The sequence below is a fragment of the Canis lupus genome, chromosome 12 (genome assembly GCF_048164855.1).
Source record: "Canis lupus baileyi chromosome 12, mCanLup2.hap1, whole genome shotgun sequence".
NCBI lineage: Eukaryota > Metazoa > Chordata > Mammalia > Carnivora > Canidae > Canis > Canis lupus.
This window is the reverse complement of record NC_132849.1, coordinates 8,795,428-8,813,611: the sequence shown is the minus strand read 5'-3', so window position 1 is coordinate 8,813,611 and position 18,184 is coordinate 8,795,428. Positions and strand designations below refer to the sequence as shown.

The 18,184-nt window shown below is 49.5% G+C and overlaps 1 protein-coding gene across 5 annotated transcripts in view; it reads right to left on the bottom strand.

The window, feature by feature from the left end:
- Positions 1–18,184, bottom strand: part of TBX15 (T-box transcription factor 15) — a 124,861-nt gene that overhangs the window by 94,433 nt on the left and 12,244 nt on the right. Inside the window, exon 1 of one of the 5 annotated variants that reach the window (XM_072769586.1) lies at positions 15,656–16,367. The exons of 1 other annotated variant lie outside the window; for it this stretch is intronic. In XM_072769586.1, coding sequence (XP_072625687.1) covers positions 15,656–15,860 — 205 coding nt within the window. In that variant the 5' untranslated portion in view covers positions 15,861–16,367. Of the gene's footprint in view, positions 1–11,492; positions 11,515–12,668; positions 12,771–15,655; positions 16,368–18,184 lie in introns of those variants that run through there. 3 more of the 5 variants (XM_072769591.1, XM_072769593.1, XM_072769587.1) reach the window with 3 other exon arrangements.

Sequence of the window (18,184 nt, the reverse complement as noted above, 5' to 3'; positions counted from 1 at the left end):
TAGAATTATGTGCCCTGACGGGTCCACACCCCATGTTCTCCACCATGTTCTGCTGCCTCCTTGATCCCAATCTATTGTCCTAGTCTCTCATACTAGCCAGTTCCTTCTGCCTCTAGGATATGAAGGGCCATCTGCTTCCCAAACATTTCATACTGATCCCTAAGAAAAGTCATCTGATGAAATAACAGGATTGGTACTAAGCTGACAAGATGATGCCCCACTTCAAAAAAAAAAAAAAAACTCCTCAAATTTTATGAAACATACTGGATAAAAACCTCACAAAAGTTTACCTATACATATGCCCCAAAATTGCCCTTGCAATAAAGCCAGATCTGTCATTCTCAACACTCACCAGCAATGAGCCCCACAGCTGTGGAGGCCTAACAGTTTGGGCAGGAAAACAGACAGGCAAAGAAAAAGAAGAATGTAGTCAAGCCCCAAGGAAAAAAATGTTAACATCCGGAACCAATTCACCCACGCAGGCTGGGGGAACTGTTCCTCCCAGCTCTCCATAACACCCCTCGGCACCCCTGCCAGCCCTCCCCTACACACACGCGCACACACACACACACACACACACACAAACACACGGTCGCCAGAACTTCATTCACTCTTTGCTCATTCCTACAGCCATCAGATGTGTCTGTAGGAAGAGCTTCCTGCAATACCTACCACCCAGTCAGAATATCACAGAGATGCCTTAAATCTCTGTGATGTCACAGTCTAATCTGGGTAATGCACAGTTGCACCAGATGGGATCTAACGTTCCCAGGATTAATGCTGGCCGTGCAACCAGGGCTCTGAATGCTGGAGGAAAAATGAAATGGCCAAGGCCTGGCTGGTTTCATATCTTACAGAATCTACCTTTGTAATTGAACAGATCCCTTGAGTGACATCCAGCAAACCATCCAAGATTACAGAATTCATCTCATCCTCTGCCACACTCTATATTTCAAGAGTCTGGCTCCACATGGGTTCCTTGGGAAAGGAAGTGGGCACAGAGATTCATATGCTTCTGTTGATGCAAGAGTATATTGAATCCTATGAATCGCTGCCTGCACAGAATGAGGTGGGCAGTAGGGAAAGGCAAAGCCTTAAAACAGAGATGGACTTTATTTCTCTTTTTAGTTTCTAGAAGCCACTTTTCTAACACGGGCACAACAAACAGGAATATGATAGACCTTACCATTACATAGCCAAGAAACACATTAATATACAGTCCACACACTGAAATCGGGGGTGTAGCTTTTCTCCAAATCCCTGTGAGAGACATCAGACTTCCTAAGAGAGGAATGTTACTTGGAGTGGAAGGGAAAGTGATGGAAAGACAGTGAACAGGTGGACCAGAAACCCTGAAGCCCATTACTCAGCAACCTGAAACTCACTGTTGGGCACACAACCATGTAGAACATGCTAGAAGAGTAAAGGAATACTTTGTAGAAGTATGTATAGGAATGAGAGATCTCTGCAAACAATCAATCCCATGCTAAACAAGGCTGCTCTAAATAGAGCTGTTATAAAATAAATGAATCGGAGCAGTCACTCAAAGGTTAAAGTTAAAGCCGAGACTCTGAGAGCTGGTGTTCTTGCTGTGGGTCCTCAAGGCGGTTACCTAATCCTGGGGCATTAAAAAGAAGCCACTGTGGAAATCAGAATCTCTTCCTTTGTAAATTCAATCCATGGCAAAGGGATTTCAGCTGTGATTGCTGAGTTTGAAAAAATCAGCAGTACTTAGAAATGCACAAATTGCTCGTCACTGCAACTGATACGTTTCTAAGCTGTTCCATTTTGAATCAATTACCAATAAGATTCCACCCATCCCGTTGTGAATGGAGAAGGGAATGGCTAAAACAGGGCAGTTACAGTCTCCCCTGAATTTCACTGCATGAGAGGATTTAGGATGAGCAGGTTTTAGATCAAATTCAGTATGTAGCCACCACGTTTCAGACACGGAGATTTCTGTGCATGAAGTCAAAGAGAAGTAAGTCAGGTTGGCATGGCTGCTCATGCCCTATTCCAAAGACCATGGCTCAGAAACTCCTCCCAGTATCACTGTCACACAGAGGCTTCCTCTAAGCCCAAATAGAGAAGGCACCTTAAGACAGAGACCCAGAGACTGTAAATGAGCTCTCTCTCATTTATGATTTAATTATTTCTGTTTGGGGGAACAGCACAGGTAGCAAGCACAAATTTCCATCTACAAAAGTTCAAAGTTCTCTCTAGAGTGCTGAAGAGCTATCTACAGGGGGAGGCAATCTGGTGCAGTGGTTAAGGACAGTGGCAAATTATTTAATCTCTTTGGGCCTCAATGCCTTCATCCATAAAATGGGGAAACAGGAGCACCTGGGTGGCTCAGTCGCTGACTGTCTGCCTTTGACTCAGGTTGTGATCCCAGGGTCCTCGGATCAAGTCCTGCATTGGGCTCCCCATGGGGAGCCTGCTTCTCCCTCTGCCTACGTCTCTGCATCTCTCTCTCTCTCTCTCTCTCTCATATGAATAAATAAATAAAATATTTTTTTAAAAAATGGGGAAACAATCACCTCCCTTCAAGGACTATTGGGTGAATGCAATAAGACACTGTGAATAAAATCATGAGCACTGGGTGGCTCAGTGGTTTCGTGCCGCCTTCAGCCCAGGGCCTGATCCTGGAGGCCCAGGATCAAGTCCCACGTCGGACTCCCTGCATGGAGCCTGCTTCTCCCTCTGCCTGTGTCTCTACCTCTCTGTGTGTGTGTCTCTCTCATGAATAAATAAATAAAATGTTTTTTAAAAAAAAAATCAAGAGCACAGTGCCTGATACAGAGTACACCTCAACCCATCAGAGTTTTTATTGGTCAGCACCGGAAGCACTCTGAGAGAAGAGGATATCTGTAAGATTGGGGAAGGAAAGAAACAGCTGTCTTGAAGATAAAATGTGGTGCACAGATCTGTTGGGAAGACTGAAGCCTGAATGCCAGCCAGGGCAGAGCAGCTCCTCCTCCTCTGGATGGTCAGGAAGGGCCTGAGTGCTGCTGCTGAAGGGTGCTGGGCTACATGAAGGAGGCCTTTGGAGGGATCTTCTCTATGTTCCTCTTCCCCTGGGAATGCACTTTCCCCCTCTGTTACCAGGAACCAATACAAACAAAGTCTGGGGTGTAACTAGTTTTGAAAAAAAAAAAAAAAAAGCAAATGATCAAATCCAGGCTTCTGTTTGTTGGAAGGAAGAAAAGTGCAAAATCGTGCAACCAGATGTAAGTTCTAACACAACGGCTGGGGCTTCTGCTGTTTCTTCTTCCAGAAAAAAAAAAAAAAAAAAAAGGCTTCCCAGTCTCCTCTTCCTGACAGTCAACTTACAGATTCTCCTTAAACCATTTTTGTAACTTACAAAGCAACACCTACAAATCCTTTTCTTCAGTTTCATTCTTTTTTTTTCTTTTATTTATGATTTATGATAGTCACACAGAGAGAGGGAGAGAGGCAGAGACATAGGCAGAGCGAGAAGCATGCCCCATGCTTCGGGAGCCCGACGTGGGATTCGATCCCGGGTCTCCAGGATTGCGCCCTGGGCCAAAGGCAGGCGCCAAACCGCTGCGCCACCCAGGGATCCCTACTTTTCTTCAGTTTCAAATTAATGGATGCAACCAGTTCATTTTGCCCAAAAACCTTGGAGGCCATCAGAACACAGGCTTTACAAAAATGAATCTTCTTTATTTCTCATACGATAAAACCTGACCATTTGGGGATTTCTGAGCTCCAGGCAGGAATATCAGAAACTAACCAGAGAAACATGCTTGTGTTCTTTCACTTCCCGGCGTCCAGAAAGGCCCCTCTGTCCTCTGCCAGAGCCCAGTTCCCGGGGAGTTGGTAAAGCCGAGGCTCCCTGCCCCACCCTCCACCTACCCTCTCTTCCTACCACATGCCAGACAGCTGGTCCTCACCCTTGAAGCCTTCTCTCCCTCCCACAGATGCTTACTCCAAGGCTAGCTTTCTGTCTCAGCAGAACCCTGAATATCAACAGTCTGCAAAGTCCTATTTGACTTCCCTAGCCAGCCATTCATACTCAGATTCTCTACTCTGTTTCTAACCATGGGCTCTAGACCAAATGCTGATCACCCTCCAAGTCCCAAACATCCCACTGAAAGCAAAAGACTGAGGGAGCGGAATAGTGCCTGCTAGATTTATAGGTTGCGACAATTTATCATCAAGCAGGTCACTGAGGTGCATGATCACTATCAATTCAATTGATAGGAATAACGGACACTGCTAAATCCTTTGTTCCTCTATGCGTACTAATTTAATCCTCACAACCACCAACCTTTTTGATGAATGTTTATTATTACAATGTCATAGGTGCAGAAACAGGGGATGGGAGAGATTAAGGAACTTGCCCAAGGTCATGCAACTAGCAAGTTGGAACCAGGCAGGGCTCAGAAAAAAAAACCTGAGCTTTTTTTTTTTTTTTTTTTTTGGTATATTTTTTATTGGAGTTCAATTTGCCAACATATAGCATAACACCCAGTGCTCATCCCGCCAAGTGCCCCCCTCAGTGCCCGTCACCCAGTCACCCCATGCCCCCACCCACCTTCCTTTCCACTACCCCTTGTTCGTTTCACAGAGATGGGTGTCTCTCGTGTTCTGTCACTCTCACTGATATTTCCCACTCATTTCCTCTCCTTTCCCCTTTATTCCCTTTCACTATTTTTTATAGTCCCCAAATGAATGAGACCATATAATGTTTGTCCTTCTCCGATTGACTTACTTCACTGAACATAATAACCTCCAGTTCCATCCACGTTGAAGCAAATAGTGGGTATTTGTTGTTTCTAATGGCTGAGTAAGCTTTTAACCACTATACTGTATCATTCATTCATTCATTGCACCAAACAGAAATGATTAAAAGATAATAGTAAGAGTATTACCATCTCACACCAGTGTATGCATATATATGTATATACACACACACACACACACACTATGTATATCCTATACACACACATTCCATATATATAGTTGCGTATTATCTGGAATATATATACAGTTATATACTGTGATTTGGAATACATAAATTGTATATTATACAATAATATAACATAACTATACTATATATTTTAATACATATTATGTAAACTATAGATTTTATCACCATATATATAATATATAACACACAACTTAGCACAGTGACTGGTACATAGTGTTCAACAAATGCTGCTATTTATTATCATTATATATGAAGTGTTGCTCTGTGCCAGCCACTCATGCTGGGCTCTGGAGATACAAAAGTAGTGAAGACAAGGTCCCTGCCCTACAGCAGTTTATGGGGTGGTAGTGAGCAAGGATGACAGTAAATTCATAAGCTCCTTGATGACACAAGTCTACACAGGGGCTGTGGCTGCAGAGAATGGGACCACCAAATACAAGTGTGGAGCTGTCACTGGCCCAGCTATATTAGTCTATAAGGAGAAACAGTCCCACAGATAGAAATCTGAGAACCTCTCCTAGGTGTGTGTTGGGCCCAGTTTTTTGTCTGACCCTGCCCTCAAGTTCAGCAGCTATGAATAGAGGTCTTGAATGCTAAGCTGTCTTCTGATCTATCTTGTTGACAAGCGTTTTGCCTGTTACTAAGTCATCCTTTTAGCATTCTCATATCTCTGCCAGATCAAGACCTCGGCTTAGCAGACTAGACATGGAAAATAGTTACTAGTGCTTTCCATCAGGCTTAGAGAATAATGAGGAGCAACTGATTTTCTTGGTGGAGGGGGGTGTCCCACCAATACAATCTACTAGTGATAAAGTTATTTTTCTCAGTCTTCCTTTTTCAAATCCATAGTTTTTCCAGCTATTTCTGGGGATGGCACAAAAAAATGTCCAAAGCATAGATAACTTACATGTCCTTTAAATTCACTAATGCCATAGAATTCTCCCAGCAGGAGGGTCCTGGGCAGTCACACAAGCAACAATAGGTTATATCAAACAGAAAGGACTAGATCCAGCACTTCTGAACATGTGATATTAATCTAAAAACTTTTCAAGAGCTTTATGGAAGCTCTTAATTCTAGCTGTAAAAATATTTTTGGGGGTTGGGTGGGGGGCTTGTGTTACTATTACTGTTACTTTCTACAATTGCAGTAAAACTTCCCTTGTTCCAACAAAGGGATGAGTCAAGTGATGGCGAAGGTACATTAGGAGAGAATGTTAATATTTTTAAAAAGTTAACAGCATCACAGAATCTTACAGCTAAAGGGGCTTCACATGTCACATGAATCTCTCTCCCTCATTTCACAAACCAGGAACTGAAGCCTCATCAGTGGCTATGAAACAACTTTATTTTTTTTTTAATTTATTTATGATAGTCACAGAGAGAGAGAGAGAGAGGCAGAGACACAGACAGAGGGAGAAGCAGGCTCCATGCACTGGGAGCCTGATGTGGGATTCGATCCCGGGTCTCCAGGATCGCGCCCTGGGCCAAAGGCAGGCGCCAAACCGCTGCGCCACCCAGGGATCCCTGAAACAACTTTAAAACATTTTTTTTCACATTTATACATCTGCCTTTAGAACAAATATCCCTGGTTCCAAAATTAATGATAAAGCTAGTACTAGACTCTAGGTCTTGTTTAAGCTATTTGAGCCCTCTTTCTGTCATAAGACATGGATATAATCTTGAATATGAGAGCCCACGTTAAAAGCTTTGTAGCACAGTAAGGACTCAAAGATGTCCACATAACCAATTAAGGTTCCTGAAATATTTTACAATTCAGTATTCTTCTGCAAGCTTACTCATAGGATCCATTTTCTCACAAATCCTTTTATCCCCTCATTAGTGCATAGGTATATAACCCCTCCCCCAGCTTTGCTGCAAATCAATCAATCAATCAAAGTAGAAGACCACTAAATGGAGGAAGCTTTGTCAAACCTAGGGAAAGCACGGCTGTGCTCACCATCACTTATTAACACCAATGCTTGCTCCTCCCTACAAATCAGTTGTATATTTTTCAGGAGCAAGAACACAAGCCCTGAACCACCCAAGTTCCCTAAGCCCCCGAGGTTACAATTCAGGGCCCTGGGGCCCAGTGTGATGGACACTTTGAGCCTCCAGGACAGACTTCCTTCTCAGCTAACCTTGAGTTGCTGAACTGTAGCAGGGAAACCATTCCTCCCTGTTTCTTACGTAGTAAGAATGTAGTAGTCAGAGATTAGTAGTCATTTCTATGGGTGGTTGTTTTTTTTTTTTTTAATTTATTTTTAGGAGAAGAATTACTTCACTGTTTTTAATCTCCAAGTATGGCGTGAAGGACCATTGTTTGCTGTCCTTTTGTCTCAATTGAGCAATGCCAGCTTTCTAGAGGGCAGGGGGCATCTCTGTCATCACGGACCATCTGAGGCACCCGGGGATCCTCTGTTTCTCGAAGAACCGACAGAATGATTTTCCTTTTTAACTGACTGGCTAGGATATTTACTGACCCTAGAATTACCCATTTGGAAATGGTTAAGGATTAAAAGTACTTCAGGCCGAAGGATTCTTGGTTTCTAATTGCTAATGTTTGAAGTCAGTTTGATTCCTTGGAAATTTGTTCAGCCTGATGAAAGCCAAAGCTCAAACTCCCCTCAGGGCGCGAGGTGTAGGATCCTTGGGTTCCGTTAGGGGCTTTTTGTTTTGGGGGGTTTTGTTTGTTTGTTTGGTTGGTTTGGTTTGGTTTGGTTTGGTTGGGTTGGGTTGGGGAGGGGTTCTTTGGCTTTTGTTTTTGTTTTGCGGGGTGGGGGGGAGAAGGATCTTTTACCCAGGCCTTCGGGATTACCCCTGGCGGCCCGCACCCCTCCAGGCTGGGACGGAGCTGCGAAGGGCGCCGGCCCTCCCCGGGAGCGCGCACTCCCCGGTTTCCAGCGGCGGTGCTGACCCGCCGGCGGGGCCCGAGCTCCGAGCGCCGAGCGCCGGGGCAGGAGCGGGGCTGGTGCGCGCTGCGGTCGGGCCCGAGCGCTCCTGCCCCCGCAGCTGCTCCCGCCCCAAGGCGCCGCCGAGGCCCGGGCGAGGGGCCGGGGGAGGGCAGGCGCGCCCGGGGCCCAGTTCGCGCCCTTGGGAAGGTTACCCGAGTCGCCCCATGTTCCCAGGGTTGGTTTCACGGGAAGAGAAGCAATCCCACCTCCTTCCTCGGTGAAATTTCATCTCAACTTCTTTTAGAGAGAGAGAGACAGAGAGAGAGAGAGAGAGAGAGAGAGAGAGAGAGAGAGAGGAAAACTATGGGCGTTCCACTGAGCGTGTAGGAAGTGGGGGGAGGGGAACAGGATATGGGGGGAGGGGAAGTGGGGGGAGAAGAGAGCATAAGGGGGGTTGACTGCTTTCCGAGCCCACGTCTGGGGCTTCGACGATACTTTCATACTTTCGGGGCTATGAGACAGCAGAGAAGGCAGCCGGTGCTGGGAGTGAGAATTTCGGTTCACCCCGTTAAGAACCAGACGCTAAAATGCCAGGGCTCCCGGCTAGGTGCATAATAATGACCTCTAATGATCTCTTCAAGGGAACTCTACAGTTGTCTGTAGTATTCCGGTTTTTAAAAGAAGGCTATATTAGGATATTACGTGTGCAATCCAAACTTGGGGGGGGGGCGGGGTTGCTGTTAATTTTCTAAAGTGTGTGGCAATTTGGAAACAGCTCATTTAGCCTCGGCGACTATACTGAAGAAAATACAAGAGACTAACAGAGATTTTTCCACATATTTCCTGTGTTGTTAAAGTACTGTCCCCAAATCACAGTTTCTCTAGTTATTTCTATTAACAGATTTCCCTTTGTAATCCCATTAACTCTCTGCATGGAAGAACATGAAATTATTCTTCAGTATAAGCCAGCATTCTGTCCATCTGAAATGAAGGTGGCATTACTCACAAAATTAAATGTCAAATTTAGTTAGAAAAAAAAATTCCACTCTTCCTGGTCTTTTCAATCGTATCCATCCAGTCTCATTTTTTCTGCTGTTTTCTTAGACTTTGGTCAAAATCTTCAATTAATTTGACAGCTACATGGAAATGCCAATACTTTGAAGTTTCAAATCTGGGATTCTCTTGAATTGTCAAGTGATACCTAGAGATGACAAAATTTCTGGCCCCCCAAATTTTAGGTGTTTCCAGTTTATTAACTGGCTCCACAAATAAGGAAGGGGCACTTTACTTTCTCTAATATTTTTCTGATATTTCCTGAAATATTATCTATGTCTCATTCAGAGCTGCAGAGTTCAAACATAAATTGGTTTGCAAAGACATACAACTGTTTACATACTCTTTAATACATTTTATACACTTAGGTGTAAAGGGCATTGCCAAACACTGGCTGGCAAAAAGAGCATAGAATAGAGTATCAAGTGCAAGGCCTATTTTCACTTCTGGTATCAAAAGCTCATCATCAGTTTGTAGTCAGCAAAATGTCCTGCCTCAAAGTGAAGCCATTAATGGCACTGCATAAATGTTGATTTGTCGTCACCAGTTGCTTAATTCCCCACCTCTTCCCATTTCACCTCCTGTCCTCCCTACTGAGTCTCATTTTCCATCCTGACACTGAGAGCAGGGGCCTCACTTAAATTAAGTAATGATTATCCTTGCCCAAAGACGTGTAAACAGACCCTAATTTATAAATTTGCTAATTGCTATTCCAGTGCAGACCCCTGTATCTCAGCCATGCACATATAAAATTTAGAGCTTACTGGAAACCAGAAAAGGCAAGGCAAAAATAAACCACATGGAAGAAAGAAAGAAAAAAGAAAGAAAGAAAGAAAGAAAGAAAGAAAGAAAGAAAGAAAGAAAGAAAGAAAAAGAAAAAAAGAAAGAAGAAAGAAAGATTCCACATTCCACCAGTTCCCTACTTTTTCCCTGTGGAAAAATATCCCAAAACGTCAAAACTAGAAAACCACTAAATATTCTCTCCCGCGGAACTACTTTGTCTTTGTCTTTTGGGAGTAAAAAAGCAATAACCAGCTACCCCCCCCCCATAATAATCACTAGATGGATTTCAGCATTTCCAGAAAAGAACGTGAAATGCCAGTCTGCCCTCTGCGCTTTATCCCTGTGGAATCTTCTCAGTGCAGTCTTGTTTCTGTTTTTAACTCTACAGTCACCTAGAGAAGGAATTGACAGATTTAAGAAGTAATCATTTTACTCCTGGGTGCAAGAAATAAACTTCCAACAGAGTCCATAATCAGGATCTCAAAAAAGAAAAAGATCCTGCATCTTATTAATATTATATTTTTGGCAACAGAGAGAACAATTGTGACAGGCCTGAAATATTTCTCTCTTTAATACTAGCAGTGCCCTTGGAGAAGCTTGGATGAACAAAATGTTTCAGGTCTTCTGAGCCAATACGTGTTTGTCCCTCTCCTCTTATGGCCCAACATGAAGGATTAATGATGAGGGACTTGCTTCCATTAAATGCATGTCCTCACACACAAAGGAAATTATACAAATAAATGGGGGAACACCAACCACCAATACCCAATCATCTCAGTTTGGGCTCCCAGGTTAGGTATCATACCATTCTTCAGGTGCTCCTAGCGAGCTCGATGTATTAATTTTTATTTGAAACTAATTTCCTTTAATATTTAAAAAAATGGTCTTGATACCATTTGAAGTAATGGGGGGGGCAGGCAAACGGCAGAGGATACATGTCAGTATAATTTCAGTATTAACTCCACTATTAAAAATTTAATTCCCCCTTCTCCTTGCATGAATGCCACGCCGCGAACTTTTCTTTCTGAGTGTTTAACTTATAAAATCGGGAAACCTCAAGTGGCCAGCTCTGAACCCAAAGAAAGTGTTCGATAAGAAAGGGTGTCGGGTGGGGCGTGGCAGATGCAAATTCAGAAGCGCTGCGCGCCTAGGCTGCGAGCTGATCTGTCCGGAGCTGATCTGTCCGGGAGAGGTTGCTCCCGGCGTTAAGCTCGTGCGCGTCGGACGGGGTCTCGGAGGGACAGAGGTGGGCGGCGGGGCCGGGCGAGGGGCCTGGCACCGCCTAGACGCCAAAGGAGGGACCCTCACCCCGCATGCTGGCCTGCCTGTTACCCCAGCACCTTCCGCACTCAGCCCGAGGACCTGTGAAGCGCGCGGGGAACGCGAGAAGACCGGAGGAGGTGCAAGACACAGCACACTCCGCCTCCCTTCCTTCGCCATTCCAAACGCTGGGCACGAGGGTCCTCCCAATTCCCTGTCCTCCCCTCTGCCCTCCAGCAGTTTGCTCCAAGTGCGGGATGGAGGGGATTAGAACTGTTTCCTCCTCCCTGGGGACTCCTACTGTGCCACCGCGCCACTGCCGGGCTTTTACAAAGAACGTCTGCAGGACCCTGCCTGCCCATCACCCGGGAACGACTGCAGTGCGCTCTCCCAGCCCGGAGTAGCCAGAGGGCGTCCGATTTAGCCACCGTCCGACCTGCGCGACAGAAGGGCCTTTGGCAGTCATCCCGAGCACAACCATCCTCAGCAGCCTGTGACAATTCAGATCTAGCCTACCCCCGCACTCCCCTTCACACAAGGTCACTCACCAAACAGGCGGCCACCGCGGAAGGCCATTTCGACTCGGCAAGCGAGAGCCTTGCGCATGTCCAGCAGGCACCCCACTTGGCTCATCCTCGTTTCCAGGCCTGGCACCTTCCGAGGCCTGCACTGGCGTAGGGGCGCACGCACCACTGAGGAACCAGTGCTCCTTGCCCCGGACTCTCCCTCAGGCACGCACCTTGGCTTCTCGCCCTGCGCACCCCGTTACCCTTGCCCCACCGTCTGTGCTCCGACCTGCGCCCAGGCTAGTTCTTGCCCCGCACAAGTGCACTCTCCCCACTGGCTTCAAACTCAACGCTCTTTCTCCATTACTTAAACTTCAATGAAGAGGCACTTCCTCCGTTTTGACCCTGTGTTTCCCTATTGGGGCGTGGGGTGGGTGGAGGGGTGATGTCAGGATTAAAATCTTGGGTTTTACTCTGAGCAAACAAGCCATAAAACTGGCAGATTAATTCTCAACAGTTGATCTCGGTCATTGGAAAGAAGAGCGAGCCCTGAGGCACTGCACGGGCTTTTCCTGTCTCCTTTCACTAGGGATTGTGCAGATAGGTGCGCGGGACCCGCGATCCTGACACGTGTGCACATGTGCGCGGAGAGCAGATCCGCCTGCATGTTCTTGCGTGTGCCTGCTTTGTGTGCCCACCCGCGTACGCCGCCACCTTCTTAAGACTTCCGGAGCGCCGCGGCTGCGAGGCTTAGGGCCGCAGGCCCTGGAGGGGGAAATCCTTTCGCAGAAGGTTTGAATTATTTCGCTCCGCGGGAGACCGGACCTCGGCCGCACTCGGCAGTGGATTTGGGCGGGAAAGGCCCAAACTCGAGCTGGGGAAGCCGGGCGGAGCCGGGGCTGGGGTCCCAGCGCAGATGGCGCTGCCGCGTGCCTGAAATACACTTCCAAGGCCGCAGCCGGAGCAGCTGTTCCGGGCGATCCCGGCTCAAAAGTTTTCCCTGTTGCAGCAGAGGCGGGGGCCAGCAGGCCGGAGAATCAGGAGTCAGTCTCCTCGGAGACCCTCCCGTGCCCGCGGCGGCTGCGTCCTGCCGGCTTCTCCAAAAGACGCAGAGTTATAGCAATAATGAGGGCACCTCACAGGCCCTTCTCCAAGACCCTGTGGGTCTCAGGGTTTTTCGGGACCAGCAGGCTCGGTGGAAAATTTTGAAATACATACTGTGTGTCCTCTGATGTGTGAGTTCCTACAGTGCGCAGGCTGGGCTGGTCCCCGGCTGCTGTAGGTTGGCGCCCCCCCGGGGCTGCGGGCTCTGGGCACCAACTAAAGCCAGCTCTGTCCGGAGGCAGAAAGAAAAATGGGCTGTGAAAAAGCAAAAGGCCACGTCTTTGAATAAAAGTTAAACGTTAAAATCTAACCCTTGCGTTATCTCAGGATCCTGGGATTTTGAGGCACCAGAAGGGAGGGCTGGAAACGGAGGTACCAGTCAGAGCCAGGAAATGGTGAAAATGATAAACACAGTTGCTTTAGGCGGGTGTCCTGTGTGTATCTGTGTGCGTGTTTGTTTAATCCTCCCCCAAGCTCCGTGGCAATTTTGTTTTTGTTGTCCTTTTTTCCCCCATTCCTGACTTCTTATCATCGGCCTAGCGCAGGCAAGCCACGCGGCGGGTCCAGCCTGCTCTCGGTCCTAATCCAAAAAGGGGGTTTAAATCATTTGAGGCCAAGGCCGGCAGAGGCATGGCCCAGGGCACAAGGGAGTCGCCTGTGTCCCTCTCTGACCTCCACCACCACACACATACCTTTAAAGGTGGTGTGTGTGCGTGCATTAGGGCGCTGTACCAGAGGAAAAAGAAAGGCCTACTTGGGGACCCCAAGCCCTGGCCTCGCCTGCCTTCCGCCAGGATCCAGGCCCAGAGGCTGCAGCTCCGCCTCCTCCACTCTAGGGACTGCGGAGGCTGCACACCACCGTGCAGTTTTTCTGAAAGATCTTTTCTCTTTCTATGTCCGGTTGGTAAGAAAGCTTTGGCCATTGCGGAGGGGGCTCCAGCTTGGAGATTCCCTGGGTGCAGGGTGCAGCCAGGCCCAGCTGGTAGCCTGGCCCCACAGGAGGCCCGAAAATGCTCTGGTCTTTCAGCTCCTTCTTTCTCCCCGGCCTTAGCCCCACAAACATATTTCGTTTTCTCTAACCCAAACGCCCATCTTTTTCTTAAAACAAAACAAAACAAAACAAAAACGATAAGATGAAATGGGAAAGGTTCAGCCGAACTCTGTGTGACATAAAGTTCTGTGTTAGGTCATCACCCCCTACCCCTATACTGTGAGAGCAAGAAAACAGCATTTTGGAAAACAAGTCCTGGCCTTTATGTCTCTGGACTGGTCTCTCCTTCTTCCAACCTTTTCTCTCCTCACTATAGTTGAGAAGAACGGCAGAAAGAGAAAACTGTAAAAACCGAGTCTCTGATTATGACTCTAGGTGTTGGTCCTTTTGAACCAGTGACCCTAGACCCAGCTTCAGCCGACCTGGCCTCCTCTCCTTGGAGAAAAGTACCCGCGGCCACGGTGCCTGCCACACGCAGTTAAATAATTTCTGTCTCTTCCACCATCAGCAAAGTAAAATAAACTAACTTCCCTAATCATGAGTTGTCACGAGGCCTTGAAAGAACTTCCACTAAACTGTGTGAAGGCCCAAGTGAGATTCTGACAACATCTAAATGCGGTGTGGAAATAGGGTCTGGCCAGAGATGGGAAACACACATTAGCCACGCGTTCCTTTCTGGATTGCCCACACAGGGGTCCGCGTGGACAGGCACCCGCATCCAAATACAGGGAAAGATTTGAGCGGACGAAATAAATCTCCTTTTAATTTTCTTTTCATCGACTAATAAAAATAATTCCCCAGCACTAAACTCAAATACCGTAACGGGCCACAAGAACACGGAGAATTCATAAAACTCTGGTCTCTGCAAGTCACCCGCTAATCGCGTTATTATTAGCCTCGGGAGCATGGAAATTGAACTGTCACTGCCGAAAGAGAAAATGTAAGCGACAGCTGTCCCTCCTTGGGTCGGCCAGTTTTCCAGCCCCCAAGCCCCTGGGCCCCAAGCTCGGTCCCCAAGCTCTTGGGCCCGTGGCCGCCCCCCATCCCTTTGCGAGTCGCCGCCCCCACCCTGGCTTTCCGCTTTCCGGCGCGCTGACCCAGGTTTACTCCCCAACCCTAGCTGGTCAGCAGGAGCACCTCCAGAATAGCAGTAGAAGTCCTGGCTGGAAAGTTTCTGAAACCGCTAGACCAAGCTGCAAGCGTACGTGTATAAGTGTGTGTGTGTATGTGTGTGTGTGTGTGCGCGCGCGCGCGCGCGCAAGATTCTTCCGACAACAGCTGTTCCCAGGGGCTGTTTTGCACAGTGGAAATCTTGGCACTTAATACAAAACGTTAAGTTGTCTCCCCCTTCCTTCAACAGCCCATCCAGGTTTCTGCTAAAATACAGATACCAACGTCGGCTCTGTGTTTTACGTGTGGTGTGCATACACTGTGCATAGATCCGAGACACAAATTAATCGCTCTGCTCCCCCCAATACACAGACCTGTGGGCCCTTAAGAGTGACCCAGGGAGCAGGGTGAGAGGTCTAACATACAACCTTTTCCCATAAGCACTGTGAAGGAGAAATATAATTATGCTCCGTCGTCTCCCGAGTAGGGGAAACACAAGAACTTGAGTCCCCGAAAAATTGGTGGGGGAAGGGCGAGGACCGAGGTCGAAGGCTAAATGGGACAGACCGGGCATTTCCCGAGACGGGGTATCGAGCCCGAGAACTCCGCGCCGGTCCTCTGGAGCTCTCAGAAGCGAATCCCAGCCCCTCTCCACTCCTGTGGCCGCCTTCGATCTGCGCCCCTCCTCAACCCCAGGGGCCTGCGGCCGCTCAGCTGTAAACCCCAGAACCGTGCGCTCCGGTCCCAGAACGGAAAGGGATGGGACCGAGGCCTCTCTGCTTGAGGTTGGCGAGGAAAATGCGAGGCTCGGTTCCCCCAAATTGTCCGCGGCGAACTTGGGGAAGGCTCCTGACATTTGCGCAAAGAAAGGGAAACCCGCGTTGGAGCAAGGCAGGGCGTCAGCGAGCAGGGCCTCCCTCCACACCAGTCCGCCCTTCGCCGGCGGGCCGCCCGCGTCCCCGCTCCGCCCGCCTCCGTCGGTCCGGTCCTGCGCACTCACCCGGGTGAGGCTCCAGGCCGTGTGCGGCCGCGTCCTCCGCGTCTCCGAGTGGGCCCGCGGGGCTCAGCGCCTCCATGGACAGGTCCAACCCCTTCTCCTCCCAGTCTCTCAGTTTCCGCTTTTTATTCGAGCCGATCAGGGCTTCAACCGAGAAGGCATGTGCTCGCGAGCTCAGGGCGACTGCAGATCTTCTCCTTTCACTCATCTTAGCCGCCCGCACCCCGGCCTCCGCTCGCCCCCGCTACTCAGGGAACAGCCCGCGCCCTCACGCTCGGAGCTCCCGCCGGGCCGGGCCCGGGAGAGGCGGCGGCCCTGCGGCTCCTCTGCACCCTCCCCCTGCGTCCTCCCCCGCCCTCCGCTGCCGGCCGGGACCGGCGCCCCTGGCTGCCCCAGCGGCTAGGAACGAGCGCCCGGAGCGCCGCCCGCTCGCTGCATGAGCGCCCGAGTCCTGCTTCCCACCCACCGGGGCAGGCGCTCACAGGCTGTGCAGACTGGACTTCATCTTTTTTTTTTTTTTTTTTTTATTCTCTCTCTCTCCTCCCTCTCCCTTTTCTCTCCTCCCTCTCCCTCTTCCTCTCTCGGTCTTCCCGTCCTTCCTCTGATCCAAACTTCTGGGAAACTTTTTTTCTGAATTCCTCCCTTCCCAAGGAGCTGGGGGCAGGCGGTGCGCTCCTGTCCGTGGGGTGAGGGAGAGGGAGGGGGAGGAAGAGAAAGTCTGAGGGGAAAAAAAGCCAGCCCCCGACCAATGGCGAGGAGGGAACAGGAGAAACCCTGGGAGCTCGGGCCAATGGAAGAAGGGGAGAGACTGAGGCCCGGGCCAAGGCTCGGCGCGGGTAGTCCGGGGATGCTCCCGGGCCGACTTTAACCCCTGGCTCCCCGGTCCCCCACGAGTTCTTCATGGGGGAGGGAGGAAAGCCGAAAGTCGAGGTCTGATCGGTGCCTCTCCATACTCCTGCCAGTCCCAAATCCGTACCTTTTCCTCCCAAATCTGCTAAGTTTCACAGACGCTGCAAGCCCAGAGTCATTTTAATGACCGATCTGGAATGGGGGGGGGGGGCTCTCAACCTGTCCAAAAACGCCCAGAAAACGACCCCGATAATCTCGCGCCTGCCTCCAGACGCTATAAGTCTTCGGGTTCTGTCGGGATTTCGCCACACAGGTTATTTTCCCGTGGTACGATTTCGAAGCAACCCTGGCTAACGCAAAACGAAAGAAATAAACAAAGTCGGCCCGTTACTATCGAGGGTCTTGTAACTGTGGATCTCAAGGCGCTTCCTCCTTCCAGTTCTACCTGGTGGCGAAGGAGACGTAGGCTCTGCTCCGTCCAAGCAAGAGGCCGGCGGCGGGGCGCCCGGCGGACCGCGCGCTCCCAAGGCTTCTCCCGCCTGGGCCCGCACGCAGCAAACGCTCGCCTTCCCCTCGGCGTGGATGCTCAGCTGAGCTTTGCCTGCTCGGGGCGCCTGCTCTGAAGAACCCACGGAGAGGGGATGCGCAAGGGCAGCCAGCGACTTTGACAGCGGAAGAGCTTTTTCAGAATTCCCTTCAAATCTGATCACCTCGGGAACCAGCTGTCCCGGCTCACTGACCCTCCCACCACCCTCAAAAAAAAAAAAAAAATTTTTTTTTTTTTTTCCAGGACAGCGCGGTCGTCAGAGATTTCTCTGGAATTTACAATCCAGCCCTCTGGCCATTCTCATTTCCCACACCCCCTCCTGGGCCATGCCACTGGTCGCGGGCCGCTGGAGACCCCGAGCGCAGCTCAACGCAGAGCCAGTTCACAGGGGCCGCGAAGTTGATCCTGCCAAGCAGAAAAGAAGGTCTCGGATTTCGCGGACGGCGGCCTAACCACAGCCTGATCTTTCCATCCCAACGCCTTGGTCCAGACGCTTCTATCCCGGAGCGAAGAGGGAGGAAAGAGCCGGCTCCCTGGGTGCGAGCGACAGACCGAGAGGATTAGCAGACAAGTGTCTCGGAAAGCCAAGCCGGGAGCAGGGTCAGCAAACCTAGGGCAGAGGACACCTTCTCTCCTCCCCCCCACCCCCCGCAAAGAACAAGCGCCCATCTCCCTCCCCTTCCACTTTGGGGCGACAGCGGAGGGCCTGTCTGGCCTCTGAAACGGCCACATTCCCCTCCGGACCCTGCGGTAAATCTAGTCCTTGATATTATAGTTGGAAGTGTTCTGGTGCTGCAGGGAACGGCTGAGTGTCACCATTGCACCTTGGGCTTTTTCGGAGAAAAGCAAAAAAGAACATTTTTAGAGCTCCCTCAAATTGGGCGTCAGCAAGGTGAGAGGAAGCTAGCCGAGCAGCAAATGAAGAAAGAATAATGGAAGCCACAGGTTGAGTGCGATTCGGGCAGGCTTGGCCTCCAGTGACTTCCAGGAGCCTTCCTCAGGCTTGGGGATCCCCAGCAGCACTCCAAGAACCTTGGGATCTAGAAGCTACTCACAAAGCCCCTCTGTGTCTCCCACCGCGCTTGGGAGACTGCAGGGCAAGGCACAGGGTCTCCCACCTCAGTCACCCTTCAGCG